The sequence below is a fragment of the Chaetodon auriga genome, chromosome 15, assembly GCF_051107435.1.
Source record: "Chaetodon auriga isolate fChaAug3 chromosome 15, fChaAug3.hap1, whole genome shotgun sequence".
Lineage (NCBI taxonomy): Eukaryota > Metazoa > Chordata > Actinopteri > Chaetodontiformes > Chaetodontidae > Chaetodon > Chaetodon auriga.
In genome coordinates this window covers 23,195,529-23,208,305 of record NC_135088.1, presented here as the reverse complement: position 1 = coordinate 23,208,305, position 12,777 = coordinate 23,195,529, and the positions used below count along the sequence as shown (strand labels likewise).

Below are 12,777 nucleotides of genomic sequence, written 5' to 3'. Positions count from 1 at the left end.
ATGCGCATATTATGTCTGTGTGTGTGTGTGTGTATTTATGGATGCACGATTGCCTGCTCAAATTTGGCATTTGGTGGCTCGTTCCTTCGAGGGATGGCGAAACTTTGAGAGGCCGCCTAAAATACTGTGCAGTAATTGGAATTGCTTTATCTTCAGTCTCATCAATTAATGTGCAATTTTCCATTTAATCACTAACACGCTCACTGCATTTGCAATTAAAATGAGGACTGATAACAGAGAAGATGCCTTTCAGCTGATACCAGTTGGAATGAGAACAGAAACCAGAAGACGCAATCAGTACACAAAATGACTCGCAGAGACACGCACATGGCACACAAACAAGTGTGAACACACACAGTGCAAACAGTCATGCTCATATAATGCTGCACTGAATACACACACACTCATGCATACACAGCAAACACAAGCACAGTGTGACATGATGGAACATGCAGATTTGAAGCTAAAACCCCAAATTAGAACTCGTCAATGGAACTAAACTAGCATTTAACATCAAAATGTTGGCAGCAGTGGTGGATTCCGATGCCACTCAAATCAAGAAGGGTCTCAGCCAGTTCTCTTGTCTCAGACTTTTCTATTCAGAGACATTGCCAGGGTCTGGGTCTCAGTAGAGTATGAGCTCAGTGTCAGGGAAAGTCTGTCATATTGTTTTGAAGAGAGGGATGAGATGTTTGCATCACTTCCTGTCTGGCAACAGCAACCTGAAAACTATCCAAAGTAGAGTTCAGGGCCCAATACACAGATGTGTGAGACTATAGGAGGAGCGTACAGCAGGGATTGTATACCACTGAACTAATACTGCTGCAATAGTATTCTTGCCAGAATTAAACACATGATCTCTTTAATGTTCCTTCATATTCCTACTTACTGTGTCTGTGCTATTCATTTATACTGTAATAGTGACCCCATTATACTTATGGTGTATTTTCATTTTGTGTGATATCGCTGTATGATGTATATTTATAGTATCTTCAAGAACCATAGGTGGCATTCTTGTAAAAATTATTTGATTATTACATTTTCATCAGGCCATACACTCACAACTTACACACTGTAAATCCTGAGCTTTAGTGGTCAGGTGGATTAGCTGCACATTTTTATTTCCTGAGGCGTTAGCTCTGAATGGATGTTGCAACCGAAGCACAGATTTTGCTCAGATGTTGCAGCTCCATTTCACTAGCTTATAATCAAATGTTTTCCTCCAGGTCATCCAGCCCAAGTGCACCAGTCCACTGTAAATGCTGCCTGCCTTTCATGACCACACAAGGCTGTATGTGGCATTATAAGGCTTTTTCCAATAAGTCCAGCGGCTCAAGGAATCCAGCAAGCATTTGGTCTTTGAACAAATGCTGATATGACTGTTCACATCAGTGTTTAAAGCTCCAAATCAAACTTTGTTGTGTGAATATACATCGATTTGTGAGATCAGGGCTTACATTTATGTTTTTTCCAATTGATAAAAAAAGTTTATAGTTTGATAAATAAGTTTGATAAATAAGAGGTTTCATCAAGTTTACCCTCACATTTATCAAAACACCCTTTTCCCCCCTCAGGTCAGATAGTTAATTTAGAGGACATTTTCATGCAGCCTATACACATAGGTTATATGTAGCTTCAGGATGGAGCACCTGCTGTGCTTGCCTATAGTAAGTTGGAGTGATGGTAGGGGGTCTGTGTGTGTGTGTGTGTGTGTGTGTGTGTGTGTGTGTGTGTGTGTGTGTGTTTGTATGTATGTGTAATGGAACCCTGAACCAATTAGCTCTTTCACTAGATGTGGGGGCAACGGTTACAGCGGTGTTCCACAGGGTACAGCCCTCAGCCCTGTGGGGTCCCGGCCAATAGCAATTAGCCCAGCAACAAGAGCCCTAATTAGCCCACTTGATTGGCTTGGTAATAGTGCAACAACAAACCAGAAGCCAACACATAGAGACAACCAAGGTGACTCCACTACAATGTGTTGCTTTAAAGCCAGCTGTACTGTAATTAGTAAACAAGCATAGCTGTCTGTAATTGGTAAACAAGTAGTCGGGTTTGTTTGCAGTGTCATTATAAACCTGCTGGTATGTAAAGTATTTCTGTAAAGGGTTCCATGATTGAGTCTTTGTTTTCTTTCTGCTTGGTAGCATTGTTAGATCACTCAGTATTAATACACCAACCCAACTGTTCTGTGAGCTCTATGCAATAAATGCAGTGGGAGACTGGTGGGAGATAGAGCGAAGAAATAAATTAGTAAATGGAGATGGGGAAAAAGAAGTGTGAAAGGGACAAGTGAGATGCTGTGTGAGAATCTCATCTGCTATTATTTAATCATAGCAGCACCTGGTGGCTGCTGCAGTAATAGAATGTACAATCACTGCTTGCACTGGATTTATGTTTCTTTTCTTTTTTTCTGTACCTTTCCCAGTCTCAATGTGAAGCTATCCCATGATGCAACATGTGTCCCCAGCACCTGCAGTGACAATGATGGCCACCCAGAGCGTTCCTCCACCATCGTACCAGGAGAGCCAACAGGTCAGAAGTTTCATCAGAATTAACCTCAGTTCTTGAAGAACCAACTCATCTGCTCATCACACGGTAGCTCCTTATGAATGAATGTTAAAGGCCCTGAGAACCTATTTTTCTCAGCTTCTTACTATAAGCAAAGGAGTCCTACGCAAGTACATTATTTTTTAGTTTTTAGAGACATTAAATGTTTCGATACAGTTTTGTTTTTGTGTAACCTGTGCTCTTCTTACTTGTTTGAAACAACCGAGGCTCAGTTGGAAAAAAGGTGTCATATATTTCTGTGCACCAATCAGAACTTAGCAGTCTAATAGTTTGAGACATTATCTGTTGACAGTTCATGAGTAACACTCAGTGCTACACTAAAAAATACTATGACTGAGGATGTCTTTCCCCAAAACTTTAACTTAAATTCTTGCTTAATTAGTCATGATCATTTGATAATAAGGCAGTACTTCGAATTTAAAGGTAATGTAAATTACCTTTGATTTTGGTGCAGTCAAACAATACGTAATTAATAACTTCTGAACATACCAACTACTAATCTTATGATAAGTAGAATATTATAGATTATTATACAGACAATATTTTTCTGAGAGTTTTTTTATGGGAGAATTGCATGTACAGTAAACGGCAAGATTCTGTGGTATTATTAAAATAGTATTAAAGTGACACTTTTTGATGACGCTGGCTTTACTTCCTCACAGACATGCATGCAAATGTCTAATGATAATAATAGTAATAATAACTGCAAAATTGAGATTTTTATTTTTTTTTTGAATACCTTTTCATTTTCTCCTGGGCTTATTAAAACTCATTTGGGTCCAGGACAAACTTAGGGTTATGTACAATGAAGTGACAATGTTGACACTGTAGAGAATATCAAATAAAAGTAATATTACGGGAATATTACAATAACATCATGTGATAAACATCTTGAAAGTTTACTATAAACAGTGAGTGACCATTTCAAATACAGTATGAGTCTATAAGAATATTATGACAATAATGCAGGAATTTTATCTTGATATCTTAAGAGAAAATATATCAGAGGGTTCAGTAATATTACTATAAACCAACAACTAAGTATCAAATATAATGTATTTGTATAACACAGGCATAATGTAATGTCCTATCGCCATAGGAATATTAAAGTGATTTTTCATGAGGCTGAATTACATTTTATGGTGAAAACATGAGTGGAACAGTTATACTGCATGTTAAAGTGTAAAATAGTGGGTCCAGCCCCAGCCATTGGTGTTCAACATGACACATGATTCCACAAACAGCTCCATGTATTTAATGTAGCCCCACTGTGGCTGGACTCAGGCTTTGTCTGACACTGCAGACCATCACATGGAGTGGAGTTAGAGCAGGTTCATCCGATCGCCTAACCCTCCTGCTTGTCCACACCACCTCTGTCTGCTTTCGCCCAGAGGATTAGTGCCAGGGGAGAGCTCCCGAGCTGCAGTCTGCACGCTCGGCAAATGCAAATTAGAGCTAGTTAAGTGTGAAGAAGCTAATTTATTTCCCATTTGGTGCTGGGATTAAGACTTGAAGCCTTCCATCCCACCCTGACTCAAAAAAAGGGTGGGGGGGTGGGGGTTGTTAGACTCATTTCCTCAGAGAGAACGAATGGGAGAGGAAAGTGGGGTAAAGGATGAAAAAGACAACAGATTGTGTTTGTAAAGCATGTCACTCTGCTGCCCACCCTACAGCACAACTAACATCAAAGAAGTTTACAGATTCTCTAATGATTCCGTGGTGAACCATCAAACGTTCTGTGGTTCCTCAGAGCAAAGGAATATGCGTGCTTCAGCTGTATGGCCAGTTGTGGCCACACTGTTCAGTTGCTAAATATAGTAACTGAATATTAATCATTTAGCAGGAATCTATATAAGACGTAAACATGCCTTGTTCAATTGCTGAATCTCCTATCTCATTCATTTTGCTTAACAGCTTCATTACAAGGCTACTGACCAAGCAACAATGATTCATTCCAGCTACATCCTCATTTGTATTGTCAGCGTCAGATGCATCTTCTGCTTTTAAAAAGTGATTAAAAAATTACTTTTACCTCACAAGCAGCTGCGTGTTCATGACAAGAAGTAGAAGAAGTCCAGAACTGGGCCACAGTGTCTACCTGAACATGTGTGCATCGCAGAACCTCTTGCTTTTCATTGTGGTGACCAGGTTAACATGTTAGAGTAACCACACAGCATGCATGAGCAGCGCGCCTCAGGCATGAATGCAGCAGCACGTCATCTTTCTTCCGCGGATCTCGACAAAAACAGACTGTGAAAATGATCTGTTGACAGTCATATTGACATCATACCAACAACATTAAATCTCACTACAGTTTCAATGTCTATATCTGTGGAATATGTCACATATATATATATATATATAAAAGTTTTTTTTTAACTCAGCATTTCCTGTATTCAGTCTAAACTAAATATAAATGAAATGTACAATGAAAGTAGAAAAAACATTCTATTATTACTGGTCAACTTATTGGCAAACTCGATGTCAAAAGCAGGACCACAGCAGCAATGCTGTCTGTATTGACACTGAGCAGTATGGCTCTCTGTCAGTCTGCTGTTCGGTCCATAATTTTGGTCCAAACTGAAATATCTCAACAACTTTGGATTGCCAGAGAATTTGGGATAGATATTCAAGGTGCCAATACTTTGGCTGATGATCAAAACACTAAACTAAAGGCATTCCCACCAGCTTCAGCTGCTATGTGTGCTAAGTGGTACCATGCTAACACACTAATCTAAGAAGGGAAACATGGCAAACATTACACCTGCTAAACATGAACATACTAGCGTTGTGAGTGTTAGCACGTTAGCATGTAAGTACAGCCTCCAGAGCCGCTCGAATGGCTGCAGACTCTCAGTCTTGCTTATTACAAGCAATGAACAAGAGTATCTATTTCAGTCTTCAGGTGGAGAGCCAACCTGAAAACCACCTGATCAGCAACAAAACAGTCAAAATGTAAACAAAGTTTGTGATTGTTTTATGTGTCCCCAGATGACGGGCACCAGTCAGCAGAACACCAAGACCCCACAGGTCCATATCCCAGCAGCCTCTGCAGCAGGAAATACCTCTGTCAGTGTGACCCTTGACCCCCAAGCCCAGCTTGAATCTGACAAGAGGGCAGTTTACAGGTTGGTTCAATCTCCCATGAGAGGTTCATGTGTCATTAAGGTTTGTACGTCTTTCTTGGGTGAATTATGCACAAATCTGAACTCCAGGATCAGGATCGTCACAGTTAACATAGAACACTGATTATAGTCAACCAGCATTTTGTTTTGCAACCATCTTGTTAATCACTTTGCCTTTTGTTAAATAAATGTGATGATTTGTCAAGCTAGTTTTGGCAGTATGCACCATTCTGCCCCTGGATTTCCCTCCACTTTTTCTTCCTTTGAAATAATTATTGCATTTTCTCCGCTGACTTTAAATCTTAAATTGCCTTGATGCGCTGTTTGCCGATGAGGGCTACACACACTGGTGTTGTTTTTAATATGTTCTCTGAAAGTAGCCATGGCATAAAAACCTTTGAAAATTGTACTTGAAGAGTGCCTCCTTCAATTTTCACTTAGTGTCATTTGTAAACCAAAGAGCACCGTCAGTAAACGTTTTCACTCATCAAAGGCGACCAGAAGCACCCTCAATTCCCTTCTCTTTGAATTTGATAAATTGACTTTAAAATAAGCATTTGATTTACTAGAAAGAGTCAGGCTGTTTCTCTGAGTATGTATACTGAGATGGGTTTTGGCCTCTTACGACTGATTAGTAGAGTTAGACAATTAATGAATGCATGAATCAATTAAAATGCTTTGAAATGCTTTTCAGTCATTGTATTGGATTATGAACACCCAAGAAGGCTAAAGGACACCAAAAAACACATTTAAACCAGAGAATTCATCAGAAAAAACAGTTGTTTTGTGTAAGGTTACAGCCTTAAATTGTAAAACATAATTTATTTCTCTTTCACGCCAACAGTCTTTTTCAAAGGTAAGCATCACCCTTCAAGTGATAGAGACCTCATTGTGAAATTAAACTACAAGTTTGCTATTCTATAAATGAACCATACTGAGGGGGGACACTGCACTTTTATGAAAAGAAATTTCAATATGTGTCAAAAGAAATACAAAGACTGTGGAATTTGTGAAATATTCTTTTTTCATTCACAGAAATATTGTGGAATTTCTTCAAGTAGACTTTAAGATTCATTAGTAGTAGGCGCTGAATGAAAGCATTGTGAAATATATCTGATCAAACTGAACTGTGTATAAGCTTTTGTTCTTTTTTGTCACCCACATTTTTGGATGTTTACAGATGACCCTACAGGACTTGTTCCAAATTTGAGTGCTCAGAGGCACCACCTTGTTAGGTGTCATAAATAATAATAATAATAATAATAATAATACTAAAAAAAATCACTGCTGGGGGAACCCAAAACTCTAGTTAAAAAAACACCTCTCTCCTCTCTCAGCTTATCACTAGAATATTGATGCGTCCTATAATGAGCTTGTATTATCTATTTATGAAGTGAATTATTCAAAATACAGACATTTTTAATCATGCTGGGTGATCTCCTGGTGTAGGCAGCAAACCAACAACTTACTAGATTTGTTGAGTTGAACGAGACACGAGCTGCCCTGCTCTGTCTGGCACAGCCCGTCCCGAAACGATGACACTGCAGACGGTGTAGGGCTGTCTGCCCCGGCTCCTCGGGTCCCACCCGCGGGTATCCACCACTGCTGTCTGAGGAGGTGCGGGCCCCCATGCTCAGGCCCGAGGCAAGCTGCTGTAAAGTCCTTAGCAGCTCCTCCGAGATACAAGGCTGCCTTTGATGTGAGCAGCGATGTTTGGAGCAGCTCCGGGTGGTGGTGGTGGTGGTGGTGGTGGTAGCGGTAGCGGTAGTGGCTGTAGTCTCAGTCCAAATCAGCTCCTCTACCACTTCCACATGGTTTTTTTGGGTCTCCAGTTTCCTCCTCTTCCTTCCCTAAACCAAATACACAGGAAAGCAAGAGGAAGCTCACAGTATCAGCTAAAGACAACAAAAAATGTCTGTAGCAATGATACAAACCTTATTATTTATAAGTTTATTTAAATGGGGTCTCAGCTGTCCAGCTCTCTTGCTGTTTTCTATAGAGAACACATTAATGTTAATAATGTTATTTCTTTATTAGCTGCTTGATTGAAGTGCCTCTAAGTGCTGAGATATATGATATGAATATGTCCTAAACATGCACTGTAGCAGAGTATATTGTTTGTGTGGGGTACTGTGGCAAAAAGGCTGGAAACTACAGTGAGCTGTAACCAACAGGAGGACGGTGCACATATACACTTACGGTATGAGTGACTTCCTAGTTGTACTGGGTAAATCAGCGCAACGCATGGATTAAAAGACAGTTCAACATTTGGAAAAACGATTACGTTCCTTTTTTTCTTAGAGTGTCAAGTCAAGTCAGTTTTATTTATATAGCCCAGTATCACAAATCACAATTTGTCTTGAAGGGCTTTACAATCTGAGCAGCATATGGTGAGATGAGAAGATAGACATCAACCTAATGTCTATATATTAAGTATGAAGCCAGAGTCAGAGTATGGTTAGCTTAACTTAGCATACAGACTGAAAGCAGGCAAAAACAGCTAGCCTGGTTCTGTTCAAAGTAGGAAAATGTCATCCAATACCTCAACAGCTGGTTAATTAAATATCTTATTTATGTAACCAGTACACAAAACAGCTTATGGCAGTGGTAAGCAAATAGCAGCCTGCTGGTGAGCCAAATCTGGCCCTGTAACAAAAATATTAGCGCTTATTGTAAGCTGATGAAAGCTTCCCCGTTTCAGAACTTTTGCATTATTTTTTATTAAATTGACTGTAGACAACAATATACAAGGCTCATGTAATTACCAATAAACATGACCTTGTATCGTGTAATAATAATAAATGCCCCTCTCTGAAGAGAGGAATGGAAGCCGAGGCTACTTCAGTCATCCAGATTAAGTTTGAAGTTCCCGCGAAACAGCTGGAGGAGTGCAATTTGCCTCTGCATATTTCCGTGTTCCTTGTTGACTTGTCGTGGTTTATAGCATTCAAAGTGTGCTACACCCCCTTCGCCATGCAGCTAACGTTAGCAGTCCTATTAGCTGATGCTGCCCAGACTGGGAGCTCTCATGACCAGCTGGACCGGGATCAAACAGTATCTGAAACCTGAGACCAGCAATAAGTAAAGCTATTTGTCCAGAGTTGAGTCAGAGCAGCTGGAGGACATCAGAGTGAACCAACTAGTTTTTTTGTACAGTAGGCATATAGTTTGTGAGGCTCGGCCTACAGAAACGCTCCAGTGGCATCCTTTTCTTCCTACATCCATGGCGGTGTCGTAAAAATTTAGAAAGCATTTCGCAAAACACAAGATTGGTATACACCCCCGAGTGCAGGATGAGTCATCAACATTTTTTTTTTTTATCATTTCCCAGGAAATCTACAGCACTATCAGTGAGATGATTAATTTTGCCCGAAAATGTTTAAAGGCTACCCAACCAATTTAGTCTAAGCACTTCCACAAAATCCCTTTAAAGAGTATCAGGGTCCATATTATTATGTTTTACAGGCAAATATAGTGGTACATTATCAGTGTCTGTGTGTGACACAACAGGGGCGCAAAGGATGAGAATAAAATAAGATGGGAGCTTGAATTAGTTAGCAGTGAAATGGTTCTATGGAGAATATAGAGCCAGCTGAGCCTGTAAATGTGTATGATGGCCAATTAAGATGTTGTGATCAACAGTGCCAGAGGTAGCACTGAGCTCAGGGAGCAACAAGAGCTGGGGATTCACCAGCATGAGCTGTTAAAATATGATTATTTGTAGGTCTTAAGTGAAATCCTTGGTGTTCTGTATTCAGTGGAGGCTGAGCACATTAGAATTTTTGGAATTATTTTTGCCCATGCAAGGAGCTAATGACTAAACGCACCTTGTTACCTTGTTATAAATGCAATTAAATTTGACTTCACAAGTCCTGTCTCCCACAGTGAGTGAAATTATGCAAAAAGACACAAATAGCACTCTTATTTTAATAGAAGTCTGGTCTGCCAGTGTTCCTGCCTCTACACAGTGCTCATATGGAGGCTGTAGACTTTGAAAAGAGAAAGGCACGGAGAATCAACATCTCTGCCATTTTTCTTTAATTATTTTGCTCAGGAAGTCTGTGTGGGCTTTAATGTTTCTTTTCACTAATTGCTAGAATGCCAACTTTATGAGGAGATGTGTGGTTTCCTCTCTCCCTCTCTCTGTCTCTCTGCCTACTTTGTTATTAGCAGCGGAGTAAATGTGTGATAGGGTAATTAGCCTAATGAGTTGTGGCATTTACTATAAAGATCCTTCTGGATTCTCTGCATCTTATTAAAAAGCTGGTAAGGCTTTTGTTTTTCAGGTTGTGGATGTGTTTGCGGCTGATGGAAGCTGATTCCATTCAGAGATGGAAACATGCACTTAGTTGAAAGAGACATCATAATAGTCATTCTTTTTTAAAACAGAAATGTCCTTATGATGCTGAGAAACAACTCGGGGAGAAGAATTGTTTTTACCAGAACATGCGGTTTTAAGGTCACACTTTAATGAGTTTGTTTGAGTCAACTGCTCGCTTGCTTTACATGTAGAAAACTTAGGGAATCAATGATAAGCAGTAGGACAAGTGTATTTTTCACAAGTCTTCACAGGCAGCATTACACATCCACTGTATATGTAGTCAGAGCTGCACTCACTACATTTTCACACACACTATGCCAGAAAGAGAGCTGTTCTGTATATTTTTAATTCTTATAAGAGCCTATTCATCACACATATCAAACTCCACTTGGCTTGGGATATAGGTGTTCATCATATACAATATAACATATTTTATTTGCACCAGAAAGTAAAAGAAAAACAGGAATAAAATTGGATTTATTCTGTGTTTTGACAGTGGTAGGATCCTTTTACAAAGATGCCAATGTTGCAGTGCAAAGCCCTGTATGGTGCATATTATCATTCACTCCCCTCCATAGTGGGTCTTTGCTGAAAGCCTCTCTCATGCTGGTCAGCCCGGGTATTTTGCATTGAGACTAGATTTAAGGTTTTGTGTGTGTATTTGTGGGAAGGTTAACATGCCGTCATGCTGACAGTCACCAAACTCCAAGAAATACTGGAATTTATTCAGCCTCGGGTGTGTTTCTGCTTGCATATGCACTTGTTGTTAATGGCACAAAAGAAGTGAAGATTTGAAGACCTCTCATGTCGTACACATCAGGAGGGAGTGCGTTTAATTTGACACGTCCAAGGATGGTGTTATCCACATTTGTGCTCGCCTGTGTGTTTGTCTGCCACTGTAATGCACCATAAAGTCTGTTTATCCTCACTGACACAATGCATCAATGCATCCTCGACCACTGTGCTGCTTTTCCAGCAGCGCAAGGACTTGCTGTCTGACGGGCTTAAAACAGGCCGTGCCTCCTCCATTTAGCAGGTCAGCGTGTGTTGGTGCTCAGCCGCTGCTGAAAGCAGGAAACTGTGTCAAAGCTCAAGTAGTTTTATTGGCTGTTTCTTTCAGATACCCGTTTTTATGAGTTTCCTCACTGCTTGACTTTGGATGAGACAGAAAGTCCACAATTTTCTTTTCTTTCTTTTTTTTTTTGTTTTTTCTTTTTTTTTGTTTTACTTTGGCAACTTAGAAATATATATTATCTTTTCTTGGCACAATAGTGGCCTACAGCAAACATAGAAAAGAAACATTATTTGAACTTCACAGCTGTCAAGTAATGTCCTCTGGAAACATTTATCCATTCAGACTGAATTTTTTATCAGCATGTCTTTGTTTCACCAATAGAAAGAACAATTGCTACATGCAGATTGGTGTTTTTAGAATGTTTTTTTTTTTTTTTTTTTTTAACATCATTCACTGGATAGTTGTTTTTCTTACATTTGTCTCAATCAACATTATCTTCATCCACTCTTATTAGCTACTTACTATCTTCTTACAGTCAAGTGAGGGTATGGCTCTTTTGGTCAGGAGAAAAACTACAGTTTGTACTGCTTGTCCAATCTGTATACACCTGCTGTGGTCTTCAGCCAAATTCCACACAGGCAACTGTGGACTCAGCCTGCATTGATGGTTATGGTTGTCATTGGGAGACATGTTGTTCAAACCACAGAGTAGTTGGAGCTTTTTGGTTTAGGAGGCCTCAGAGAAACAAAACCCCAAGTGAAGTTCAGGACCAGACATGAGAATAAAAAGGGGAATTAGAAAAGCAGAGAAAAGCAGACAGGTTTTATTCAGATAGTGCCGGGGGGTTCTTTGTGTATGTGTGTATGTGCACACACGTGTGTACTGTATGTATGTGTGTGTACCCCCCCCCCACACACACACCCTTACACAGGGTGTGCTTCAGACATGTAGCCTGAGGAAACTGGGGCCTTGTCAGGAGCAAACACAGCAGGACTCCACCACAAACTGGCTTCTAATATACGGGGGTACAGCAGGCCTGATTAGACTGGCAAACAGTGGGGAGCAGAGCGAGTGAGAGAGAGACCTCCATGTGTGTCTCTCTCCAACTCACACACACATTCACATAAACACATACCTTCAAACCCCACCTCCACCTCTCTCTGTACCCCCTTGGTGGCCTGCCAGATTATTGCGAAAGCCGGCAAACATGACTTGTTCCATAGATGACTACGCTGCTTTGATTTGAGCTTCTTTTCATGCACAGTTTTGCATCTGCAGGTTTAATATTTTTCATTGTCTAGAGAAAGCCTGATAACTCCAATTTTGGTAACCATTTGTAAAGAATAGTGCCTGCTGACAGTGGAAGTTCATTCCTGACCTGGAACATGTGAGTTGACTAACTGAAGTAGTAATTTTGCATTGTATAACAGTGTTTCTCAGCAGACACAGTTGCACATGTGATGGAACTGTAGATGTTCAAATGAGCTCCCTGTCCTGAGTCTTAGCACTATGTTGTTTTCCTGCTTCCATTTTCCCATCTTTTCCCTTGCATTTAGCATCAAATATGTACATTTATCAGGTGGCCAGAAATATGACCAAATAGACAAGTTCACCACATCAACTATGAAGGTGATGAGCGCTGCATTCATATGTATTTATGTATCTGCTGCCCCTAAGTGGCCAAAAAATTTAAGTAAATGTTTAAAATAACTTTTAATCAGGCTTTGCTCAAGCCTCCTTTCCTAAGA

The 12,777-nt window shown here is 40.1% G+C and overlaps 1 protein-coding gene across 4 annotated transcripts in view; it reads left to right on the top strand.

The window, feature by feature from the left end:
- The window catches only part of LOC143332515 (homeobox protein PKNOX2-like), a 96,134-nt gene that overhangs the window by 61,055 nt on the left and 22,302 nt on the right, over positions 1–12,777 (top strand). For all 4 annotated transcript variants that reach the window (XM_076750071.1, XM_076750070.1, XM_076750068.1 and 1 more), the window contains 2 exons: positions 2,426–2,532; positions 5,560–5,696. In XM_076750071.1, the coding sequence (XP_076606186.1) occupies positions 2,446–2,532; positions 5,560–5,696 (224 nt within the window). In that variant the 5' untranslated portion in view covers positions 2,426–2,445. The remainder of the gene's footprint in view (positions 1–2,425; positions 2,533–5,559; positions 5,697–12,777) is intronic.